A 27481-nucleotide genomic window follows, 5' to 3' on the forward strand; every position below is an offset into this window, starting at 1 on the left:
TGACTGCAGTCAACTGTAAATGTAAGAATGTGTGCGTGTCTCACCAGTGTCTGAAAGCAACAGTAGAGCTGAGTGAGGTAGGGGTGGCAGCCAGCTAGTGACAGCACTCTCTTCTCTGTCATAGTGCACTCAACATCATCATCCTGCAAAATTATGTCCTTCTTCAGCACCTTAACTGCGAACACCCGCTCACTGCTGTTCAACCGAGCCAGCATCACCTGAAATAAGAATAAACCACACACACGTTAATTACCCAACTCCAAACCCTCACACAGTCCCTTGTGGTATCGCTCTATAGTGTATCACTATTGTCTCACCTTGCCGAAGCTGCCCTTGCCCAACACCTGTAGGAAGGTGAAGTCAGAGATACCTAGCCGTCTGGTCTGCTGCTGAGGGTTTCCACTCTCCCTCCTCACACTGAGGGCCCGCTCCTGGCCCTGCCCTCCAGGGGACTGGGGGACAACAGAGTATGTATGACATGTATGTACAGTTGAAGTCAGAAGTTTACATACACCTTAGCCAAATAAACTCAGTTTTTAAATGTTTCACACAATTCCTGACATTTAATCCTAGTAAAAATGTCCTGTCTTAGGTCAGTTAGGATCACCACTTTATTTTATGAATGTGAAATGTCAGAATAATAGTAGAGAGAATGATTTATTTCAACTTTTCTTTCTTTCTTTCTTTCATCACAATCCCAGTGGGTCAGAAGTTTACATACACTCAATTAGTATTTGGTAGCATTGCCTTTAAATTGTTTAACTTGGGTCAAACGTTTTGGGTAGCCTTCCACAAGCTTCCCAAAATAAGTTGGGTGAATTTTGGCCCATTCCTCCTGTCAGAGCCGGTGTAACTGAGTCAGGTTTGTAGGCCTCCATGCTCGCACACGCTTTTTCAGTTCTGCCCACAAGTTTTCTATAGGATTGAGGTCAGGGCTTTGTGATGGCCACTCCAATACCTTGACTTTGATGTCCTTAAGCCATTTTGACACAACTTTGGAAGTATGCTTGGGGTCATTGTCCATTTGGAAGACCCATTTGCGACCAAGCTTTAACTTCCTGACTGATGTCTTGAGATGTTGCTTCAATATATCCACATACTTTTCCTGCCTCATGATGCCATCTATTTTGTGAAGTGCACCAGACCCTCTTGCAGCAAAGCACCCCCACAACATGATCAAATCAAATTTATTTATATAGCCCTTCGTACATCAGCTGATATCTCAAAGTGCTGTACAGAAACCCAGCCTAAAACCCCTAACAGCAAGCAATGCAGGTGTAGAAGCACTGAGTTTGAAGGTAGGCCTTGAAATACATCCACAGGTACACCTCCAATTGACTCAAATGATGTCAATTCGCCTATCAGAAGCTTCTAAAGCCATGACATAATTTTCTGGAATTTTCCAAGCTGTTTAAAACGCACAGTCAACTTAGTGTATGTAAACTTCTGACCCACTGGAATTGTGATACAGTGAATTATAAGTTAAATAATCTGTCTGTAAACAATTGTTGGAAAAATTACTTGTGTCATACACAAAGTAGATGTCCTAACCGACTTGCCAAAACTATAGTTTGTTACAAGAAATTTGTGGAGTGTTTGAAAAACGAGTTTTAATGACTCCAACATTAGTGTATATAAACTGTATGTGTATGTATCTACGTACGTGTGTGTATCAGTTGAGGCTGCTGAGGGGATAACGGCTCATAATAATGTCTGGAACGGAGCAAATGGAATGGCATCAAACACATTGAAACCATTTGTTTAATACAATTCCACTTATACCGGTCCAGCCATTACCACGAGCCTGTCCTCCCCAATTAAGGTGCCACCAACCTCCTGTGGTTTGTATGTGTGGGTTCACTTGGCACGCTATCTCTTCCTCTCCCGCTCTCTCTTTTCATCTAGTTAGCGTACCAGTGAGTTGCGTTTGGAGAGCCCCCCAGCCTGCAGGCCCATCTCTGCCAGCTTGTTGGCCAGCTCCACACTGTTGACCCCACAGCTGGGTGCTACGTTGCCCTTACAGCGGATGTGTACATTCATCTTACAGACTGCAGAGGACAGACACACAACAGACAGGAAGTACAGGTTAATAAGCCATGAAAATGGAACACCTGCCTATAAACATCTGAGAGAGCGAGAGAGCAAGAATATAAGAAATGAGAGAAAGAATCTTACTCTTGCAGTGTAGACCCTGTCTGACAAGGCCCCACAGTAGAGAACCACAGTGGTCACAGAAGGTGGGAGCCTTAAAGTTGTGGATGTTAAACTTATGGGGGACGTTGATACTGAAGCCTTGGTTGGTGGTCTGTGAATGAGAATTTATCAGAATGTCATCACATTGACCCAGTGGTATAAGGTACTTAAGTAAACAATACTTTAAAGGACTACTTAAGTCGTTTTGGGGGGGGTATCTGTACTTTACTATTTATGGAAACTTTTACTTTACTACATTTCTAAAGATAATAATGTACTTTTTACTCCATACATTTTCCCTGACACCCAAAAGTACTCGTTACATTTTGACAGGAAAATGGTCCAATTCACACACTTATCAAGAGAACATCCCTGGTCATCCCTGCTGCTTCTGATCTGGCGGACTCACTAAACACAATTGCTTTGTTTGTCAATTATGTTGGAGTGTGCCCCTGGCTATTCGTTTAAAAAAAAGAGACTTTTGTGCCATCTGGTTTGCTTAATATAAGGAAGTTGAAATGATTCATACTTTTACATTTGATACTTGAGTATATTTTAGCAATTACATTTACTTTTGATACTTAAGTATATTTAAAACCAAATACTTTTATATTTTTACTCAAGTAGTATTTTACTGGGTTACTTTCACTTAAGTCATTTTCTATCGAGGTATCTTTACTTTTACTCAAGTATGACAATTGGGTACTTTTTCCACCACTGCATTGACCTCGGTTTGAATGGGGGACTGAATGTTAATACTGCATGTTATAAACCACACAGCCAGCAGGTAGCAGTGTGTGCTCAAGCAAACCATCACATGGCATCATGTCATTATGCCAGTTTGCTACAGCAGAAAAACTATCCTGCAGCAACAGGAAATGTGAATTATTATGTGGATTATAATTTATGGACATTTTAAGGGAAAATAAAGTCTGAAATTTCAAAGTAGAAATTACAAACTTTAGAAGCCTTTTTAAACCTGCATTGCAGTTCTCCTGCAACAGGGTGATCAAATTAAGATCCTACATCTGTATTCAGTAGCTTGATGTTGTTCACCCACAACAACTCAGCACAAACAGCATCCGGGGCAGGGTCCCTGACTGACACAGTTCCCGAATAAAGATCTTTTCATCTACGTCTGAAGGCCATCTGACTGGATCTGTATCTATCAGCTGATGCACAATGCACCTGTAGAACAGCCTATTTTGACTCTGGAATCCCCCGGATATTTGAAATAGTGCATTTCAGGTACAAAGACAACTTTTTGTCTTTGCATTGTCAGAACACATTCCATTGATGAGAGAGTGATTTTTGGAATATGGAGGGGTGGGTGTTCTAGTAATGACATGACATTGCTGTTACAGCGTTATTCTCATTCAAATGGCTCGTCTTTGTATGTTGTCTCACCAGCTCCTTGACAGGCTTCTTCATGCGTGGACACACCGTGACAACCAACTGATGACATCGCTTGTGAACCACACAAGTGCATACTGGAAACAGACAGAGAATGAATCAAAACAGCAATAAAACCATGTCTTTCATTAACACAGCCATTAAGTGTGAAATAAACCCTGACAAAGACATCAGCTTCCTGCTGAAACACTGGGGATTTTAATAAATTGTTTCTGAGAAAGACCATGTGGCTTAATTATTTGAGATAGAGGCCGGGCACTGTGAGATGATTGGGTTTTGGGTTCAGCAGCTCAATAATAAAAACAGGCCGTGTGAGAGAGAGCTCAGTCTCTGTGGTGTAGCACTGACTTCCTTTCTGAGTGGGCTGGTGGTCACAGAAATGGTGTGAATAAGAGTGAGAGAAAAGAAAGACTGGGGGTTTGAGCAGAAAGAAAGACCCAAGAAAGAAAACAGTGAAAAGGAGAAAAAGGGTCACTCACCTTGGCACTGGTAACCCTGCTTCCCAAAAACACCCCTGTAACAGAAGACCTGACAGTCAGGAATCATGCAAAGCATACTGTTTGCATATGAAATATATTGTAATGGGCTGTTTCTATTATAAACAATCGACAATACTATCACTATGTGTAACACGTTAGATGAACTCTATGAGATGAGGGCAGTGGAGTGTGTGTGTGTGTGTGGTCTTGTATTAATACCCTTGTGGGTACCGGAAATCCCCAAAAGTCCCCACAAGGACAGTAAACCAAGGAACATTCTCCCAAAGACTAATTTCAATATAGGGATTAGGCTTAGGGTTACAATTAGGGTTAGGAGTTAAGGTTAGTGTTAGGGTACCTGAATGGAAATCAATTTTAGGTCCCCTCAAGAATAGTAAAACATGTTGTGTGTGTATGTGTCCTTACCAGATGAACTCTTTGCAGTGGAAGCAGAAGGTGGGCTGCCGTAGGAATGTGGACATGAACTTGTGTCCGTTGACCTGGTGAATTTTGCGTTTCACGGCCCCCTGCCTCTTCCTGTTGAACTGCTTAAACACCTTCACATTCCCCGTGGCGTCATCTTAGAATATGGGAACAGAATGGGATGGGGGTCAGACAGTATTGGGATTCCAACTGCAAGCTCTGAACCTTTACACCGGATCATCGCAGCTAGCTAGCTGCTATCCGAGTGGCTACTCCTGGCTAACGTCTCTGTCCCGAAGCAAGCATCCAGTTAGCCTGGAACTAGCCTCGAGCTAGGCCCATCTCCCGGCTAGCCAAAGAGGTCCTTCAGCCAATTCTTGGGCTACAATACCCATTTTTCCAATTGGCCCTTTTACTGCCGACACGGAGCCCCGCCGATCCATCACGACTGGTCTACCGGCGTAACCGTCCGAGGGGGTCTCAACAGGCCTCAACTGGGGTCTCAACTGTTACGATGTCGCCGAAGAACCACCTACTAGCCCCGGCCCGCTAGCTTTTCTGAACTCTGTGTCCCCTGCTCGCCTAGCGTAGTAGTGACTACCGAACAGCACCCTGACTCACCTATTGCTGCTCTTTTGACCCTATGATCACTCGGCTACACAGCTGATGCCCCCTGTACTGTTTCAATAACACGGTACCTCATTCTGTTTCCCTGTCGGCCCCAGCCTCGAACTCAGGTCCTGTATGTCCTAACCAACCCACTCTGCCCATTCATCGCCATTTACCCGTTGTTGTCTTAGCTCTCCTGATCAACACCTGTGTTTGCTTTATGCCTCTCTCTAATGTCAATATGCCTCTCCTGATCAACACCTGTGTTTGCTTTATGCCTCTCTCTAATGTCAATATGCCTTGTCTACTGCTGTCTTGGCTAGTTCTTACTGTTTTATTTCACTGTAGAGTCATCAGTCCCACTCAAAATGCCTTAGATAGCTCTTTTGTCCCACCCCACACACATGCGGAGACCTCCCCTGGCTTAACTGGTGCCTCAAGAGACGAAACCTCTCTCATTGTCACTCAACACGTAGGTTTACCTCCACTGTACTCACATCCTACCATACCATTGTCTGAACATTATGCCCTGAATCTATTCTACCACTCCCAGAAATCTGCTCCTTTTATTCTCTGTCCCCAATGCAATAGACGACCAGTTTTAAATAGCCTTCAGCCGTACCCTTATCCTACTATGTTCCTCTTGTGATGTAGAGGTTAACCCAGGCCCTGTAGCCCCCAGTTCCATTCCTATTCACCAGGCGCTATCTTTTGTTACCGTAAAAGCCTTGGTTTCATGCATGTTAACATCAGAAGCCTCCTCCCTAAGTTTGTTTTATTCACTGCTTTAGCACACTCCGCCAACCCTGATGTCCTAGCAGTGTCTGAATCCTGGCTTAGGAAGGCCACTAAAAATTCTGATATTTCCATCCCCAACTACAACAGTTTCCACCAAGATAGAACTGCCAAAGGGGGTGGAGTTGCAATCTACTGCAGAGATAGCCTGCAGAGTTCTGTCATGCTATCCAGGTCTGTGCCCAAACAGTTCGAGCTTCTATTTTTAAAAATCCACCTTTCTAGAAATAAGTCTTTCACTGTTGCTGCTTGTTATAGACCCCCCTCAGCCCCCAGCTGTGCCCTGGACACCTTATGTGAATTATTTGCCCCTCATTTATCTTCAGACTTTGTACTGTTAGGTGACCTAAACTGGGATATGCTTAACACGCCGGCCGTCCTACAATCTAAACTTGATGCCCTCAATCTCACACAAATTATCAAGGAACCTACCAGGTACAACCCTAAATCCGTAAATACGGGCACCCTCATAGATACCGTCCTGACCAACCTGCCCAAATCAATACACCTCTGCTGTCTTCAATCAGGATCTCAGTGATCACTGCCTGCGTCCGTAATGGGTCCGCGGTCAAACGACCACCCCTCATCACTGTCAAACGCTCCCTAAAACACTTCAGCGAGCAGGCCTTTCAAATCGACCTGGCCCGGGTATCCTGGAAGGATATTGACCTCATTCCGTCAGTAGAGGATGCCTGGTTATTCTTTAAAAGTGCTTTCCTCACCATCTTAAATAAGCATGTCCCATTCAAAAAAAAATTAAGAAAAGTTATATAGCCCTTGGTTCACTCCAGACCTGACTGCCCTTGACCAGCACAAAAACATCCCGTGGCGTACTGCATTGGCGTTGAATAGCCCCTGCGATATGCAACTTTTCAGGGAAGTCAGGAACCAATATACACAGGCAGTTAGGAAAGCAAAGGCTAGCTTTTTCAAACAGAAAATTGCATCCTGTAGCACAAACTCCAAAAGGTTCTGGGACACTGTAAAGTCCATGGAGAATAAGAGCACCTCCTCCCAGCTGCCCACTGCACTGAGGCTAGGAAACACTGTCCCCACCGATAAATCTACGATAATCGAGAATTTCATTTTTTTACGGCTGGCCATGCTTTCCACCTGGCTACCCCTATCCCGGCCAACAGCTCTGCACCCCCCACAGCAACTTTCCCAAGCCTCCCCCATTTCTCCTTCACCCAAATCCAGATAGTTGATGCTCTGAAAGAGCTACAAAATCTGGACCCCTACAACTCAGCTGGGCTAGACAATCTGGACCCTCTCTTTCTAAAATGTTCCGCCGCAAAATTGTTGCAACCCCTATTACTAGCCTGTTCAACCTCTCTTTGGTATCGTCTGAGATCCCCAAAGATTGGAAAGCTGCCGTGGTCATCCCCCTCTTCAAAGAGACACTCTAGACCCAAACTGTTGCAGACCTATATCTATCCTACCCTGCCTTTCTAAAGTCTTCGAAAGCCTAGTTAACAAACAGATCACCGACCATTTCGAATCCCACCGTACCTTCTCCGCTATGCAATCTGGTTACCGAGCGGGTCATGGGTGCACCTCAGCCACACTCAAGGTCCTAAACGATATCATAACCGCCATCGATAAAAGACAATACTGTGCAGCCGTCCTCATCGACTCTGTCAATCACTGCATTCTTATTGGCAGACTCAACAGCCTTGGTTTCTCAAATGATTGCCTCGCCTGGTTCACCAACTACTTCTCAGATAGAGTTCAGTGTCAAATCGGAGGGCCTGTTGTCCGGACCTCTGGCAGTCTCTATGGGGGTGCCACAGGGTTCAATTCTCGGGCCGAAACTTTTCTCTGTATACATCAATGTCGCTCTTGCTGCTAGTGATTCTATGATCCACCTCTACGCAGACGACACCATTCTGTATACATCTGGCCCTTCATCAGACACTGTGTTAACAAAACTCCAGACGAGCTTCAATGCCATGCAACACTCCTTCCGTGGCCTCCAACTGCTCTTAAATGCAAGTAAAACTAAATGCATGCTCTTCTACCGATTGCTGCCCGCACCCGCCCGCCACTCGAGCATCACTACTCTGGACGGTTCTGACTTAGAATATGTGGACAACTACAAATACCTAGGTGTCTGGTTAGACTGTAAACTCTCCTTCCAGACTCACATTAAGCATCTCCAATCCAAAATTCAATCTAGAATCGGTTTCCTATTTCGCAACAAAGCATCCTTCACTCATGCTGCCAAACATACCCTCGTAAAACTGACCATCCTACCGATCCTCGACGATGTAATTTACAAAATAGCCTCCAACACTCTACTCAGCAAATTGGATGTAGTCTATCACAGTGCTATCCGTTTTGTCACCAAAGCCCCATATACTACCCACCACTGCGACCTGTATGCTCTCGTTGGCTGGCCCTCGCTTCATATTCGTCGCCAAACCCACTGGCTCCAGGTCATCTATAAGTCTTTGCTAGGTATAGCTCCGCCTTATTTCAGCTCACTGGTCACCATAGCAGCACCCACCTGTAGCACGCGCTCCAGCAGGTATATTTCACTGGTCATCCCTAAAGCCAACACCTCCTTTGGCCGCCTTTCCTTCCAGTTCTCTGCTGCCAATGACTGGAACGAATTGCAAAAATCACTGAAGCTGGAGACTTATATCTCCCTCACTAACTTTAAGCATCAGCTGTCAGAGCAGCTTACCGATCATTGCACCGGTACACAACCCATCTGTAAATAACCCACCCAACTACCTCATCCCCATATTGTTATTTATTTTTTTGCTCCTTTGCACCCCAGTATCTCTACTTGCACAATCGTCTTCTGCACATCCATCACTCCAGTGTTTAATTGCTCAATTGTAATTATTTCGCCACTATGGCCTATTTATTGTCTTACCTCCCTAATCTTAATACATTTGCACACACAGTATAAAGATTTTTTAAATTCTGTTATTGACTGTACGTTTGTTTATCCCATGTGTAACTCTGTGTTGTTTGTGTCGCACTGCTTTGCTTTATCTTGGCCTGGTCGAAAATGAGAACTTGTTCTCAACTTGCCTACCTGGTTAAATAAAAAGTGAAATAAAAAAATTGGTGCGTGGGTAAAATCACCAGGGAAGCCAATCCAGGACAAAAAAGCCATACTACAACCGGTGTTGTGATAAATGCGTTGATTGCTCTATAACCTGTTAGCTCACATGCCTTACCACCATGACATATAGGCCTAAGGCCCGAGGCAATAAAAAGACACAGTGGCATAATAAAGTCAACCACACGTTTCATTACAAAACCAGAGAGCAACATCTGTCCGGTGAAGTCCACAAAACATATTGCATGTAGCAAACAGTTACATGACTTACAGCATGGTAGAGCAAGGTAATGTTTCTGACATTTTCACACTACTAAACAACTATTTATTTAGAGCCACAGAGAGTTACCGCAAGTCGCAAAGAAAACTGGAGCTGTCTCCCCTATTCCAGCACCATTTCAATTTCAACATCTTATCACCTATGCTTAGTCTAATAGAGTGACAACTACAGTGAACAAAAATATAAACGCAACATGTAAAGTGTTGGTCCCATGTTTCATGAGCTGAAACAAAAGATCCCAGAAATGTTCAATAAGCACAAAAAGCTTATTTCTTTCAAATTGATTCTCAGGAGTATTTCTCTCCCTTCATGTTGCCTAAATGGTCTATGACTGTCACACAGTACACACTTTAATTTTTGTTGACCTAGGCTACCTGGCTAAAATACTTGCTCGCTAGCCTAACTTCCTTTCATGGGCAACGATAGGCCAGGCCAGCTAGTTAACATTAGCATACTACAATCTAGCTACACGTTGAACTTCCATCCTCTCAGGCCAGGGGCACAATGTACGAATTTATGGTTGGATCAGAATCGCCGTATTAATGATTGACCAGTATGGAGAATTAAGTCCAAAACCCTATCTCCATCCATGGCTAATTTAGGAAAGGGATGATTTTAGCTAGCTAGCCACCGGAGAACAACACAACAATTCAAGTTTTTTTCTGTCAGTAATGATGATTGGCCTGTGATGTGATTGGTCTGAAGCCAAATCCAAACTGTCTTCCCTTGAAAAATGTTTTTGTTGCACCAAAGCTGAGCTCACTCAGTTTAATAGCTGATTGGCTATTATCAAGGGAGGCCAAATACTTGCTGGCTTCCCTTGCATTCAATATTACTGGCGGCAACCATGTCATACTCTTTCTGACCAGACAGCATCAGATAGATACGCTACACATAGTGAGACAGAGGGGCGCTGTTTCGTTCATTTGGATGCTTTCTCCAGTGAGATACGTTCAGCCTCTTGTGAATTGAAGGACATTTATGAAACACAGAGAGACTGCACTACCAGTCTAAAGTTTTAGAACACCTACTCATTCAAGGGTTTTTCTTTATTTTTACTATTTTCTACATTGTAGAATAATAGTGAAGACATCAAAACTATGAAATAACACACATGGCATCATGTTGTAACCAAAAAAAAGTGTTTAACAAATCAAAATATATTTTATATTTGAGATTCTTCAAATAGCCACCCTGACAGCTTTGCACACTCTTGGCATTCTCTCAACCAGCTTCACCTGGAATGCTTTTCCAACAGTCTTGAAGGAGTTTATTTTATATGTTTTTTTTCCTGGTACATTTTTGGGGGAAGCCTGGCATCCATGAATACATGTCACTGATCATATCATGTATGGTATTATGGATGAGTGTGTGCATGTCTATAGGTGAGTGTGTATGTCTGTGTGTGTGTCTGTCTAGAGTAATAGTTGAGCTATTGTTATATTTGTGAGGTGCTAAAACCACATACGAACAGCGGAAAGTTGTATGTTTTAGAGTCCCGACACACGTCAGAGAGACAGATGGTGGAGTACTACACTGAGAATGGCACTCAAATGTCAGCTATTGAATGATGTATGATTTGCCACAGCAAAAACTAGGGTTTAATATGTGTTATTTCATGGACGGAACCTCCCTAAAGCATTCATGACCTATCCCAATCGTACTCGCATACTCTTTACAAATTAAATATTATTATTATAATCAGGGAATTGACCTTCAGAATGGAGAGGTTTATGAATGATATTATGATAAAGTGAGAGAAATTTGCAGAGCTAAGTGCAGTTTTGATTTACAGGTCAGATGCAGTTTAGATAAGGTCTTGATGATTTTCAGTGGTGATAAAACCACAGCAGAGCACTATACAAATTGCTAGAGGGGAGTATTTTATTCAGACATGAAATATGGATGATAGAACATTGTTGCTTTTATCTGAAAGGAAACAAAGGAGATAGGATTCCCATCAGTCAAAGCATCTACAGTATGTCTTACAGTAAGTCAGTCACAGGCATGCACAAACGCGCACACATACACACAACCAGGTTTTTGTGACGCCGAATGTCTGTTTGACAGCCTGTTAGTTATCAGCTGCATCAGTGACTGTGTTGAAGCAGCCAGCCAGACAGACAGACAGACTTAACTTTAGAGGGTCAAATAGAACAAAATGTTACTGAATATTTAAGGAGTTGAAAGAATGTATGCTGTCTCAGTGTAAGAGAAATTAAAAAGATAGGAACAGAGAGGGAGGGAGAGAGAGATAGTAGTGCCATCGATGGATGAAATAGATAGAGGGTTAGTGTGAGATACAGTGAAAAAAACTCTTACCATCAATGAAGGAGCCATTGAGTGCTATGAGTATGTACACCTTGCCCTCTGGCTCCAGGTCCACCTGCACACAAACACAGGAGACATTAGACTAGACTATTTAAAGGCCCAGTGCAGTCAAACATGATTTTCCTGTGTTTTATATATATTTCCACACTATAAGCTTGGGATAATACTGTGAAAATGTCCTTTTAGTGTAAGAGCTGTTAGAAAAGGCCGCTTGGTTTTGGTGGGATGATGTTTTGGCCTGCCTGGTGACATCACCAGGCGGTAATATAGTTAATAGACCAATAAGAAAGAGAGTTCCAAACCTCTGTCAATAACAGCTAGTTTTCAGTTTCCCTCCCCACTCAGACCACTCCAAGACAGTCCTAGAAAAATATTTCTTGAGAAATTGCTCTTTACTAAGAAACTACTTCTGTTTCTTTTTTACCATTTAATTCAAAACAATCAATCACAGAAGGGTACTTAATTGTTACCCAGAAATGATTTGATATTGAGATAAAAACATCTGCATTGTTAGGTCTTTCTTTAACATACCGGTATGTAGCATGTAGGTGTGTGTTGGGAAGGGTTGAGTGTGTATGTAATGTGGGGAGAATGTGAGCAATGTGGTGAAGAGACTAGAGAGCAGGTCCAGCTGGTTGAGCAAGCTCAATTCAAATGACACCCTGCTCCAGTGAAAATAACACCCATCTCACACAGACATAGGCATACAGCGATTTTGGAAAGTACTCAGACCCCTTGACTCTTCTCACATTTTGTTACGTTACAGCCTTATTCTAAAATGAATTAAATACAACATTTTCTTCAGCAATCGCTACACAATACCCCATAACGACAAAGCGAAAACAGAAATACCTTATTTACATAAGTATTCAGACCCATTGCTATGCGACACGAAATTGAGCTCAGGTGCATCCTGTTCCCATTGATCATCCTTGAGATGTTTCTAAAACTTGATTGGAGTACACTTGTGGTAAATTCAATTGATTGGACAAGATTTGGTAAGGCACACACCAGAGAGCAAAAACCAAGCCATTAGATCGAAGCAATTGTCCGTAGAGCTCCAAGACAGGATTATGTCGAGGCACAGATCTGGGGAAAGGTACCAAAACATTTCTGCAGCATTGAAATGCCTCAAGAACACAGTGGCCTCCATCATTCTTAAATAGAAGAAGTTTGGAACCACCAAGACTCTTCCTAGAGCTGGCTGCCCGGCCAAACTGAGCAATCGGGGGAGAAGGGCCTTGGTCAGGGAGGTGACCAAGAACCTGATAGTCACTCTGACAGAGCTGTAGAGTTCCTCTGTGGAGATGGGAGAACCTCCAAAAGGACAACCATCTCTGCAGCACTCCACCAATCAGGCCTTTATGGTAGAGGAGCAGACGGAAGTCACTCAGTAAAAGGCACAGGACAGCCCACTGGGAGTTTGTCAAAAGGCACCTAACGGACTCTGACCATGAGAAACAAGATTCTCTGGTCTAATGAAACCAAGATTGACCTCTTTGGCCTGAATGCCAAGCGTCACGTCTGTAGGAAACCTGGCACCATCCCTACGGTGAAGCATGGTGGTGGCAGTATCATGCTGTGGGGATATTTTTTAGCGGCAGACACTGGGAGACTAGTCAGGATTGAGGGAAAGATGAACAGAGAAAAGAACAGAGAGATCTTTGATGAAGTGCTGAGTGCTCTGGAGCAGGTTCTCAGACTTGGACAAAGGTTCACCTTCCAACAGGACAACAGTAAGCACACAGCCAAGACAACGCAGGAGTGGCTTCGGGACAAGTCTCTGAATGTCCTTGAGAGGCCCAGCCAGAGGCCGGACTTGAACCCGATCAATATCTCTGGAAAGACCTGAAAATAGCTGTGCAGCAACGCTCCCCATACAACCTGACAGAGCTTGAGAGGATCTGCAGAGAATAATGGGATAAACTCCCCAAATACAGGTGTGCCAAGCTTGTAACGTCATACCCAAGAAGACTCGAGGCTGTAATCGCTGCCAAAGTTGCTTAGACAAAGTACAGGGTCTGAATACTTATGTAAATGTAATATTTACATTTTTATTTTTCATACATTTGCCAAAAAAACTGTTTTTGCCTTGTCAGCATGAGGTTGTGTAGATTGATGACAAAAATCAATTTTAGAAAAAGGCTGTAACATAATAAAATGTGGAAAAAGTCAAGGGGTCTGAATACTTTCTGAATGCACTGTAAGTATAAATAAGACCTACACACATAGACAGACATAATGAGACTGACAGAGACCAAAAGGTTTGTATTAGGCCCACAGTGAGAAACCTGAAGGAGCTCCACAGTGCTGCAGAAGCCATGCACAAACCACTAAAATGGAAACTGAGGTTACTTACAGCCAGGTGAGTAACTTGCCGGGGGCATGGGGACAGGGAGTCAGGGAGTCATGACTGCCCCAATATTAGAAACAGGTCAATTTGACCCCCGTTAATATCTTACCATGATTAGTTTGATTGATTGGAAAACATGTCCCCACTGTAAAGTGCCAGGCAGCTACTGGCTTTATGTTCCTCATTCCTAATTTTATTATTGGATCCCCCCCGCCACCAAATATGCTTTTGGTTGCGCCTGGTCCCCAGAGGCAGCCGGCCCGTTACGAGTAAGCACAGCAACGCGCATACGGCAGTATAGGCTACATGCGAATGTTCCAAAATGCAATTAGAGGGAACACAATTAGCGGGAACACACCCATTTGATCTGAACTAACCGTGCCTCGAGTATGTCAACAGAATCAAGCCTTTAGACGTTAATGTTAATTATCCTACATTATATTTGTCAAACATGAGTGGCATTTAGCCTATATTTATGTAATTAAAAGTTTGGCTACATTTTCTGGCGCCTCCCTCATGTCAGCAGTGTGGACATATCACCTAGGCTACACTTTGAGATGTAGGCTAATTATTTATGTACAAGTAACTGCCAAAACAAAGGAAACACCAACATAAAGTGTCTTAGTGCGTTGGGCCACAACGAGCCGACAGAACAGCTTCAATTCGCCTTGACATAGATTCTACAAGTGTCTGGAACTCTATTTAAGGGATGCAACACCATTCTTCAAGGAGAAATTCCATAATTTGTTGATGGTGGTGGGAAACGTTGTCTCAGGCGCAGCTCCAGAATCTTCTAAGTCTTCAATTGGTTTGAGATCTGGTGACTGACTGACTGACACTGACACACACACACACACACACACACACACACACACACACACCCTTTAAACTCCATGAGATTATTTATTCTAGCCATGGTAGCCAAACTGATGGGCAACTGGGCATTATTATATCTTACATGACCCTAAGCATGATGGGATGTTAGTTGCTTAATTAACTCAGGAACTATATCTGTGTGGAAGTACCTGTTTTCAATATATTGTATCCCTCATTTACTCAAGTGTTTCTTTTATTTTGTCAGTTACCCGTACATTTAGGCAAAATAGATTAGAATATTATTCCAGTGTTGGCCTTTTAAGCAGTGGTGTAAAGTACTGAAGTAAAAATACTTCAAAGTACTACTTAAGTAGTTTTGGGGGGTATCTGTAATTTACTTTACTATTTATTTTTTTGACTACTTTTACTTCACTACATTCCTTAAAGAAAATATTGTACTTTTTACTCCAAACATTTCCCCTGACACCCAAAAGTACTCATTACATTTTGAATGCTTAGCAGGATAGGAAAATGGTCCAATTCACACACTTATCAAGAGAACATCCCTGGTCATCCCTACTGCCTCTGATCTGGTGGACTCACTAAACACAAATGCTTTATTTGTAAATGATGTCTGAGTGTTGGAGTGTGCCCCTGGCTATTCATACATTTAAAATACAAGAAAATGGTGCCATCTGGTTTGCTTAGTAAGGAATTGTAAATTATTTATACTTTTACTCTTGATACTTAAGTATATTTCAAACCAAATACTTTTAGACTTTTACTCAAGTAGTATTTTACTGGGTTACTTTCACTTTTACTTGAGTCATTTTCTATTAAGGCATCTTTACTTACATTCAAGTATGACAATTGGGTACTTTTTCCAGCACTGCTTTTTAGTCACATTTCTGGATCAGTTGACAGTCCCATTTATCTATTTCAGTAGTACTCTTTAGTCAAGTCCTTCCACACCGATCTCGAGAAACCATTTCTGTATGGACATCGCTTTGTGCATGGGGGCATTATGCTGAAACAGGAAAGGATCTTCCCCAAACTGTTGCCACAAAGTTGGAAACACAGAATCATCTAGAATGTCATTGTATGCTGTAGCATTAAGATTTCCCTTCACTGGAACTGAGGGGCCTAGCCCGAACCATGAAAAAAATCCCCAGACCATTATTCCTCCTCCACCAAACATTACAGTTGGCACTACACATTCGGGCAGGAAGCGTTCTCCAGGCATCCGCCAAATTCAGATTCGTCCGTTGGACTGCCAGATGGTGAAGTGTGATTCATCACTCCAGGAGAACATGTTTCCACTGCTCCAGAGCCCAACGGCAGCGAGCTTTACACCACTCCAGCCGACGCTTGGCATTGCGCATGGTGATCTAGGCTTGTGTGCGGCTGCTTGGCCATGGAAACCCATTTCATGAAGCACCCGACGAACAGTTATGTTGCTGAAGTTGCTTCCAGAGGCAGTTTGGAACTTTCTAGTGAGTGTTGCAACCGAGGACAGGCGATTTTTACTCACTACGTGCTTCAGCACTCGGCGGTCCCGTTCTGTGAGCCTGTGTGGCCTATCACTTTGTGGCTAAGCCGTTGTTGCTCCTAGACATTTCCACTTCACAATAACAGCACTTACAGTTCACCGGGCAGCTCTACTGCCAATGTTTGTTTATAGAGATTGCATGGCTGTGTGCTCGGTTTTATAAACCTGTCAGCAACGGGTGTGGCTGAAATAGCTGAATCCACTCATTTGAAGGGCTGTCCACATACTTTTGTATGTATAGTGTATTTTAATGTGGGATGGTCATCTACAGTTCGGGATGTTAAAAGTTGCACTTTGAGATGATTCTGTCCCGGTGATGAAAAAAGTTATTTTGAGCCCTGGGTAGTTATATTCACGACCAATCCAATGTATGAATGTTTTGAAATTTTAAAACAAGTAAAAGTTCATGAACATTTCATAAATCTATTCCTATGTTCCTGTGTAACTAGTGAACTATTTATTGGTGATGAGATAATTGTGTGAAAATTGTTTTATAGTGAGTGATGCAATGCTAGATTTGGTATTTTAGCTCGCTAGCACAGTATCTTCCTCTTTTCAACTGCAGTTCCAGATGAGCAGCACTTAGTGAGTCACTGTTCACCCTATTGAAAAAGTAATTAGTGCCCTTAATGGAGGTACCAAATTAATTAATGGCTACATAGCTAGCTAGCTAACTACATTACACTGTACAATTCATAATAGACTGGGACTATGTTGTCAGCTAGCTAGCTATACCTATTGCCAAACAGTAAAAAAAAAAAGAAAAAAGAAAAAGAATCTAATTTATGTTAATAAGCTAACCCATCATTGTTACGGTCAGACATTTTTTTCATATGATAATGGTATTTGATCATATGATTATGGGAGGGTTCAAAGACAGGCAATAGAGAGATTGAGAGTGTACTGCCCATGTTGAGGCAGGGAGAGGACAAACAGGTCATCAGGTGAGAATTTTAGTTATAAAATGAATATGTTCAATTCCTCATCTTTTCTGACTGTAGCCCAATGCTGTAACAAAACAGTTGCTGCCTTCATTCTGATTTCATTTGGTAGACATGGCAGGCGTCAGAGACAGTCAGTAGAAAAAGGGAAAGCACTGCCCATGTTGAGGCACAGGGAGAGGGCGATCAGGTCATCAGGTGAGAATTTGGAATTTGAGTTATAAGGCAGTCTGGTAAAGCATGTTGCACAGCAATTTACATCGAACACAGATTGGAACTATCGGTTCAACTTCTCATCTTTGCTGACTGGAGCCCAAGTGCTATAACAAATGTTGTTGCCTGCTGATTTCATTTGGTTGTCATGGAGATTGAAGACGTGGCTGCTCTCAACAATGACACAAAGCAGATTGAACCATGTTGCCATCTGTCATTCACCAGGAGAAGCTGGATACCATAGAAATTAAAACAATATGCCAACATTCTATTTCTGTCAGTGACGGGCGTAAACAGGTATTTGGTACATTTTAGAGAATTGAGACTGAACATCTGACCCCTCTCTGTACCACTATATGCCCACCTTTATATAAGATTGCAACAGGTAATTGAATGTGTATGTTTTGTACTTGATGGTGAACGCCAATGAATTGTTGCTATGTATTTTTGAAGCCTATTGCTTGAGCATGATGCTACACTGATTGTTTAATGTTGAAGTCTATCGTTAGATCCGTATCGAATAGTTATATTTTGAATGTCACTGAATTATTTTATGAATTAATACTGCAATTCAATTGTGTAACTAAGTAAGATGTTTCTGGAGTCAGATTTTAAGTTAATTTGGTATAAGAAATTAGTTATTCAAGACCATGTACTAGCCAAGCATGGTGAAGGGTACACAAATAGAATAATGGGTTTGAACATTTAAATGTAGTTAAAGGGGTGTGGTGGTGACTTTCTGAACTGTTACGAGTAAGAACACAGATTAAAGAAATATTTGTCTTTCAGTTGTTATTGGGGTATATTGACCAAATTCACCAGAAACAATCATTTCAGAGCTTTTTAAAACAAAACATCTCCCGTGGGGACATGCCCCCAGACCCCCCTAGAAGGGTGTTGACACCAGAACCCGTTGACCCTGACCCCCACCCCAAATATCCAACAAAAAGTTATGCCCTTGCTTACAGCACAAACTACAGAGAGGGTTCATGTCAGACAGATGCCCCAATGGAAAACCTTGACAACCCACAACAAAAGTGACATGATTGGACTGATACTGCAGGGTCATCTCTATTCTGATTTAGTCATCTCTACCAGCCGGTCTCTCCATTCAATATACTTGGTCAGTTAGATAGTTCTGTATCACTGTAAGGAGGGAATATATCTAACATCACAAATTATCTAATGCTGAGGCTGAAACATTGGAAATGGAAATCCCAGACAGAGAACGACATCAGATGTAGAATATTATGATAATTCCACCTCTCTCATTCCTTAACTATTGACCTTGACAAGACATCACCCTCCACGCATGTTTCCTTTGTGTTCAGCTGAGCACACACACAAACTATTAGCCTACTGTCACCCATTACTGTTAGCTCCCGTTCTCTCTCGTTCTCTGAGAGCCCTGGGTCTGTGTACTCTGTGAAGCAGCTGGTGCAGTCAGGACCTCAGAGACAGATAAAGACAGAAGTGTTCAGACTAAATCAAGCTCTGATGCAAACAGGACCACACTAAATTTAAAAAGCAGGAACTTTGCCTGACTGAGCCACAGCCACACACATGGAGGAAGTGTTTTTTTCAGGGAGTGGAAGCTGCTGACAGACATTTAGAGTTAAACTGAGTCTAGTGTATTCAGTCCCCAACCCTTTGTAGAAGAGACAAAATTTCGATGAACCTGATAAATGTTTCAACATAGGCCACTATTTGTAGTTGTCACAGGTGTAAGTTGTGGGTCTTAATGGAAACTGTCCCCCAGTGTTGAGGATGTGAGTGGGGTGTGAGAGGAGTGGGTGGGTGGCACATGAGGCTGAGCCACAGGCCGATGAGACACAGATATGACTGCATGCTTCTATTTTGAGTTGCTATTTTTTGGGTTAACACCTCAAACTGCTGCTTGTAATGCATGCTTGTCCTGACACAACACAGACTCTCTCTCTGCTCCTCTGTACTTTGACATGGGGGGCGGAGGCACACAGTGTTATGGTGCTGGTCAAGGTTCTGTGTAACAGTGAAATAAGAAGTAAAGTTATTGTATGTGTGTGTCCCGATAGCCCCCCTAAGACTTAAGACACTCTGTAAAGTCTGTGTTTGTGTTTAATATGCAACATTGTACTGAGCAATTCCACAGTAACACTTTAAACGTTTGCAAAAATTTTTTGAGGGAACATTTTTTTAAATTGAACTAGGCAAGTCAGTTAAGAACAAATTGTTTTTACAAATTGTCATTTACAATGACGGCCTACTGGGGAACAGTGGGTTTACTGCCTTGTTCAGGGGCAGAATGCCAGATTTTTACCTTGTCAGCTCGGGGATTCGATACAGCAACCTTTTGGTTACAGGCCCAACGCTCTAACCACTAGGCTACCTGCCGTACAACTCTATGCACAATGACTACTTTTAACATTGTTCAAAAACACATTTACTTAAAAAAACAGTGCAGATGCTAATTTTGGAACAGAATGACAGTTTGTGCTGTTCTTCCAGGTAAATGTCATTTTGTCAAATGTTCAGTGGAAATTGTTAAAAAGTAGTCCTTGTGCATAGAGTTGTATGGTATGTTTAACTTTGCAATCATTGTATTTTGTTTGACATACATTTTAAAGTGAGAAATCTGAGTCCCAGCATCATTCTGTTATCGTGGAATTGCCCTGCTGGTTAGAGAGGAACACAGGTGAGAAAGAGAAAGTGATGTTATTGGCTCTGAGCCAAGAGAGGTTATAAAACAAGGGAGATGGGATGGGATGGGATTGAGAGAGACTTGGAGCGTCAAGCAGACGTTGGGAAAGCAGCAATAACAGCGGTGTTGGCTTTGTCATACATATAGGGCCCCAAGCACTTCATCTGAGACAGCTAACGAAGCAAAAAGAAAGTTTCACAGTTCAGATCTATCAGATAAGTGCTGTCAAGAGTGCATGTCATAAAGTGTGAGGGCAGGCTATGCCCACATCTCTGTCAATAAAACCTCACAATCACACCCACTGTACTGACTCTGGTCTTCAGTGATTGGCCCCTGGTGGAAGCTTTGCAAAAAAAATCTCAGATTCTACTTTTCAAGAGGTTAAAGGGATACTTCCCCAGAGTCGAATGAACTCATGGATACCATTTTTATGTCTTTGCATCCAGTATGAAGGAAGTTAGAGGTAGTTTTAAGAGCCAATGCTAACCAGTGTTTGCGCTAACGCTATTTAGCAACTTCCTTCAAACTGCACATGGAGACATAAAAATGGTATCCACCAGTTCATCTGACTCTGGGTTTCATAGCCAACATTGTGAAGTATTGCTTAATAGCTTTTTGGCACCATGACAGAGGAGGTTGAGTATGTCAGACCATTGCTCCCGAGTGGCGCAGCGGTCTAAGGCACTCTATCTCAGTGTAAGAGGTGTCACTGCAGTCCCTGGTTTGAATCAAGGCTGCATCACTTCTGGCTGTGATTGGGAGTCCCATAGGGTGGTGCACAATTGGCCCAGCGTCGTCCGGGTTTGGCCGTCATTGTAAATAAGAATTTGTTCTTAACTGACTTGCCTAATTAAGTAAAGGTTAAATGTAAAAAATTGGACTGTACGACCATAAGAGATAATAAGAAGCCCAGACAGCCACTGGAGGACGGTGGGTCTCAAGGCACACAGATGATCCCAGTTTGCACAGGTTCAGGTTACACATTATTCAAATGTTTTGTTTACTTCTCTCGGACCAAAAGTAAACCAGACGAGTGAAACTATGTTATAGAGGGCAGTTACAGTGACAAACATAATCCAAACCAATAGTAGCCTACAATGGTATAAAGAGGTATCCATGTAGCCCCTAAAGCAATGCACATCAACCAGAGAGAGAAATGTAGAAAGTAATAACAGGTCATTCTTTTGATACTGTCATCTATCAGTGGCTGTATTTGAGTGGCTGTATTTGAGTGGCTGTATGAGATGCAGTAAGATAGGGTATTATCACACTTCAGCTTGTTTGTGCATGCAAGTCACCGACCCTAGATGCAAAGTCTCTGCTGGTTGTGGTTTCCAGCACACTTTACAATGCAATGCTGGACATACTGCTAGCAGGGAGCACAATTAACACATTAGAACGGCATGTGTGGTTATGACCCTTTGCTGATGTCGCTTCTGCCTTTCCGACAGGCTCAAGCTAGTCTCTAGACAGATGTGTTGCTTCCTATAATGTACTAATGTGGGCCTGGGTTTTCGAGACTAGGCTTAAGCTAAACACACAGACATTCACTAAGATGCCGCCTATAATTAGCGGCTCCATATGGGGAAAGGACACTATCGGCTCTTGCCCTGTAAAGAAAGGACTGGAAAGGGAATGGCAAAATGAGTGTAAACTATGCATCTCAGGTCTACAAGTAGCACTACTGATGGGGATGTATTTAGAAGTGCCTATTCCCTTGCCTCTGGCCCAAGGCATTAGTTTATCACCAAACAGTACAGTATGGAATGTGTATATGCAAATTCCCCAAAAGTTCTCCAAGGGAACTTTTCAGAGAGGTAAAGGAAAATATGATCAGGGTATTTTTTACTGACAGTCTGGCTATATTCATTCTGCTTTATCATAAAGGCTATTTGAGTGAATTGCCAAGAGGATACAATTGTGTCATGACAGCCACATCAGTCGCTATTCATCCTCACAGTGCCCAGGGCTTAAAGGGTCATTTCCAAAACGTTCAACTTCGTATTCATCATTTTCAGCACCACCCAAACAAATGTGAAAATAGTGCGTTTTGTTTTGTTGTAAAAAAATTATTTGCTAGTGGTTACATTTCTCCAGCCCCATCTCTCAGGTTTTTATAGGAACAGGGCAGGGAGTCGCCTTTATTACTGTTTTAACTAATGATTGCCGCTTTAAAGCTACTCACCCATCCTTCAAAAGTATCTTCTGTGTTCGAGGTTTTGATCAGGTCCTCAAATTGAATAATGCAGTTGGCAACAAAGTCGTCATACCCTATGGGTGCATCATGAAATACAGCCAACTCTATATGCTTGCCGTCGTTGACATTGAGGCAGAACTCTTCGTTGTAAGTTGGCATGTTGGTTTTCTGTTTTGTATGTGTTTGTCCAATTTTGTACTCGTCCACCTTTATCACAAGGTAAGGGTCTAGAGTGGGAGCCGTTTTGTTGAACATTACAGAGTGGCGAAGAGAAAAAGTAGTTGGTTTGAGGTCCAGCGCCTCACCAATTCTAAGTTTTAGATACCCGTTGAACTTCATATTGTTCCTCTAAAGAAAGAAAAAAGACGTAAACAAGTTCAAAGTAAAAAAAAATCAAAAGAGACTTAAACTCAAATTAAAACTACGCTATTGCGATAGGCATGTAAAGCATTCCTACATACTGACCTAATTTCAAAATAATATAAATCAATATATTTGACTGTGAATTGGAGTCCGATGTTGCATCCTAGAGCAATTCGAAGACATTGCTCGTCAATAGGCATTTGTTGGTGACGCGTTCACACGGTGCTCTTGGCCCTCGGTCGTGAGCGGTTCCCTGGACCAGCGCGTGTGACCTTGCCTCCCAAAACAACACTGCTGATGTAGGCTATACAGAAAGCGCGCACGTTCTGAGAACGACCTAGGTCTACTTCAAGGAAGCACAAGGCAAGTTCCGTAAAAAGGAAGTAACAGAAGTAGCGACCATGCACGATAATGCTTTCTATAGAGTTTCTTCTTTCTCAATGCACTTGTTTACATTTTGTTCCTACTAATCGGCTTGCTACAACTAACTGTAAAAGGTATTGTCAATATTAGTCTCATCGGTTATTATCAAGGATTTATATAATAATGTGAAAAAGTAGCATTATTAAGACTATAACTACCGTAGTGCACTTGCAGTGCTTAAGGGTTGCCTCGGAGCATGGGGGTAGGCTATCGAAATGACTCCCCTGTCCTCGGCAGATAAATAAGGAAATAGCACCCTCTTGTGATATACAGAAAGTGTGACTACAGCTATTTAGCCTCCAGAGGTCTCTTGTACAGTTCTTGTGTGAAAAATATCCTACAGAAAGTGTGACTACAGCTATTTAGCCTCCAGAGGTCTCTTGTACAGTTCTTGTGTGAAAAATATCCTATCTCACCTGGCACAGATGTGAAGTTGCAATTAAAAGGCACATGGCATGAGCTGCAAGACATGGTAGAAACAAGTGGGCTTTTAATCTGAGTTGTAAGGATGGGCGCTGTGGAGTTGATTCATGCTGAATGCTAATAACACCAGAATCAAAAAGGAGGAAATTAAAGGCAAGAGTTTTCTTCTGAAAGAGTGCCTCAGAGGACCTATGATAGTAACCAGCAAGCGCTAATGATGACCTTAACTCATGGGTTAGTTCTAACTCCCCTCCAGTCTTAACCCCTCTCTGTCTCTGAATATCTTCCTCTGACACACACTCTCTCTGCCCTCATTTCCAAACTCCCTTGACCCCAATCTTTGTGGCAAAAGAAAGTCATATTCTGTGCCACACTGTCAATCTTTGAGGTCAGTAAATATTTCTCTCTCTCTCACGATCAAAGTCTGGCCGTTATTAGTGTTAGAGTTGACCTCTCAGCCTTCTCTGCCAAACGTCGCCTCCCCACATCTCTCATTTCCAGCTGCTTCCAATAAAGGGGCCACATCCCAGGGAACAGAGATGGTCTTAAAAAACAAAGCTTTTAACACGGCTCTTACAGATCTCAGGGATAGAGCCTGTCTTATAAACAACAGCTTTTACCTGCCCTTATAAAAAGAAGACAGTGATGAGATAAAAGTGACAGATAGATAGGATAGTGTGGTTTCATATGTTTTTCACAATTATCAACCCAGAATGACTAACATGAATACTACAGGTGTATGTGTATGTCAGTGTGTTCAGTCAGACATGGAGTCATTACTGACAGAGATTTGACCTCATACAATAGAATTCCGAGACAAACATGTGCCAGTAATACATCAAAGTGGTCTAAGACAACCTCCTGAGACAACTTTCATTACTGGTAAAAACACATTCAGTTGATCCATCATCCATGGTCTGTGAGTAACCATTCCTCACTTTGAATATTCCCAAGGAATACTGTACATTGGTTTTCATTGCCAGTTTTGTGGAGCATTACACCATACAGTCCAGCAGAGGGCAGGCTGAGACTGCTGTTGAACTCAAGAAAGTTCATTTGATAGCCATCTTCCTCCTTCATACCTCATCATCAATCTTTTGTTTTTTTCCATCTTTACTTTTACATGCCCTACTTCCTCATCTTGACAGTGGTCTTTTTTTCTTAGGCTACTGCAGACATTTTTCTCCACAGCAGTCATTTCATTGGCTGGCGTTTATACGATCATGGAGGGTGATTTGTTTGGTCTCTCTGTTTTCCCAACTGTCTCCATCTATTTCTCCAACTCTCTCCCGTTTTTCATCCATTTTTATACTCTCCTCCCTACAGCTGTTGCCATGCCCAAATCAAGAGTTATGATCACACACATCTGAACTCAGACGCGTGTTCTGGTGTGTACTCCACAAACACACATGACCACACTTTCTCATACATATAATCACACATTTCTTTGCAAGGACACACCTCTGGTGTAAACTCTAAAATTGCATGTTAATGTTCTTGTACACATTAACACAGAAGCAGCTACCTCAACCAGGCTGTGACAGTCCAGGGTATTCATTGGTACAACTAAAGTAACTGCCACCTGTAGTGTTTCCACATTCCCTTCACCGTCCACATTACGATTTATGCTCCTGTAACCCTAGACAGCTCTATTCTCTGGCTCCCTGCCCAGGTACACTCTATAGCTGCAGCTAATGAACCATAGCATTGGTGCCAAATGGGACAACAGGGAATATGGGTAATATGGGCCAGGTATGGTGAGCTCCATTCCCAGCCCTCTGTGTGTGACCCTGGTAAGAGAAGGCCCATGTGGCTAGTATACAAACACCATGCCTCCCACATCAACCACCTCCCCATCAACCCCCTCAGACCCAACCCAATTACCTCCATCCCTCACAGGGGCAGTACCCCAACACTATCCCCCTCACCTAATGCCACATTGGACCTCTCGTCCCCTTCAGGTTGGGTACGACTAGAGACTCCTGCACACTGAATACTGAACTAGGCCAAATGAGCTGATTATGTGTAATCCACCAGTATCTTTCTTTCCTACTCACTGTCCTCACAGGGCTATAAACAGAGATATCAAAGGTACATGATAAACCAGAGTGAACCCTTCAAAAGAGATCTGTAGGCTATATGTGCCATCATTACCAGTGGCATTATGCCAAACAATTGATAAGCCAAGATGGTTGAATGCAATTTGGGGCAGGTCAATGTTGAATGACAGTAACCACTTATTTGTTATTGTGAGAACGTACTATTTATTCTTTGCAGAACTAAGTCAATGTATGTTTGCCCTCCATTAGCTTTTGAGCCCCTCAGTTTACCTCTCCCCCAGCAAAATAAAAACAGCAGTCCTTTAGATGAAATAAGGGGAGAACCAGCCGGCCATAAATCACAGTCGTAAAAGCTGATTTGGTGCTAAGTGTCCCTTTTATTCACACGTCCATATTTCATACCAGCACTCTGCCGCTGGGAAACGTGACACCTTAATTGGTACAGGTTGAGGGCAAGGGAAAAAGGCATGGAGAGATAGAGACAGTGAGAAAGAGAAAGTTTGTGCCAGTCAGGGTGCATGAGCCCTCACTAGCTCACTTTACCACTACTTTCCCCCTTTTTGGAGTAGGGACAGAGAGTGAGTTCTGTTTTTCCTATTTCAAGTTTAATATGGAGAGACAAGCGGATTGTGTGTGAATAGTACCATGGTAGATGTAAAAAGATAAATTAGGGGGTGAGAGAAGACAGGATATAGAAATATAGACTGGGAGACAGAGAGACTTACAGGAAGGGAACGAAGGGAAAAACGAGAGCGAGTGAGAGAATGTTGTGAAAAGCAGAGGAATGTGTGTGTGAGACTGGGCCATCCAGTGTGGGAGGGTGGGGGGCTATGTCAAAGCCCCTCCTGGGTAATTGGCTCCAGATGTGGGGCAGCGTGGCTTCTGCCAGTGAGGCGTCAGGGCCGCGTTAAGGGCTCAGCGAAGTGCTAAGGGGATCGGGGGGAAAGGCAAATGCACCCCCCACTTCCCAAAAACAGCCTGCTCAAAGCCCCATACTGTGCTGTTCACTATTGTGGCCCCCTTTCCAACCGAACTTCCCCACCTACCCAGCCCTCTCTGTCCAAGTCTGCTAAGGGCTGTTGGAGACAACCATTCTGCTCTAAATGTAGTAAGCAGCTCATTGTGCTCTCCTCTTCTAATGTTTCTGTGAAGTCATGTGGAATTATCTTGACCTCTTTAATCTGGTCCTATTTTACTATGGTGACAGCATTGCTTGAATCAATCTATTCTACATTATTTTTCTGCTATTGTGTCAATTATGACTGTAGTGAGAAAGAGAAAAGTGATCAGCATGGAACCCAACTCTACTGCCAAGGCTTCACAAATGCATTCTGTTGACATTTGGTTGGTGTTGAGCGATGAACTCAGCATTGTCTATCTGTTGCAGGGATTGATAAAGCACTTGAGAGGACAACTAGGGGAAGTGGAACTGGAGGGCACTTTATCGAGCAGAGCCCTGACATCCAGTAAAGAGAAGGCCCTGCTACATTCTTGTTTGTATAATAAGGGTTATACACACAGCCTGTCAGCCACAAAGACAATACAATGATGTGTTTTCAAGATATTTACAAGAAACTGCCTGTTGCAATGTGAAAAAGTAATGTTAGCTTCTTTCAGCTTAACCTTCCACGTATGCTTTTGTGATCGGTGTATGTCACTCACTTGACAAAGAGGCTGTTTTGAAAAGGTCTGTGGCCCTGAATCTTCCATCAATTACACTGCGGGAGCCTGCTGCCAGCTTTACATACATTTAACTGAGTGTCAACTCTTCAACCCAGAGAGAGAGAGAGAGAGAGAGAGAGAGAGAGAGAGAGAGAGAGAGAGAGAGAGAGAGAGAGAGAGAGAGAGAGAGAGAGAGAGAGAG

At 42.7% G+C, this 27481-nt stretch overlaps 1 protein-coding gene across 1 annotated transcript in view; it reads right to left on the reverse strand.

Moving 5' to 3' along the window:
• prkcha (protein kinase C, eta, a) overlaps positions 1-22969 on the reverse strand; it is a 53707-nt gene extending 30738 nt beyond the window's left edge. Inside the window, exons 1-9 of the mRNA XM_038967501.1 lie at positions 22337-22969; positions 11591-11654; positions 4512-4665; positions 4086-4120; positions 3601-3683; positions 2176-2305; positions 1915-2048; positions 318-452; positions 45-218 (exon numbers count right to left, since the gene is read on the reverse strand). Coding sequence (XP_038823429.1) covers positions 45-218; positions 318-452; positions 1915-2048; positions 2176-2305; positions 3601-3683; positions 4086-4120; positions 4512-4665; positions 11591-11654; positions 22337-22687 — 1260 coding nt within the window. The 5' untranslated portion in view covers positions 22688-22969. The remainder of the gene's footprint in view (positions 1-44; positions 219-317; positions 453-1914; positions 2049-2175; positions 2306-3600; positions 3684-4085; positions 4121-4511; positions 4666-11590; positions 11655-22336) is intronic.
• Between the last annotated feature and the right edge of the window lie 4512 nt (positions 22970-27481).

The sequence above is a fragment of the Salvelinus namaycush genome, chromosome 28, assembly GCF_016432855.1.
Source record: "Salvelinus namaycush isolate Seneca chromosome 28, SaNama_1.0, whole genome shotgun sequence".
NCBI classification, from domain to species: domain Eukaryota; kingdom Metazoa; phylum Chordata; class Actinopteri; order Salmoniformes; family Salmonidae; genus Salvelinus; species Salvelinus namaycush.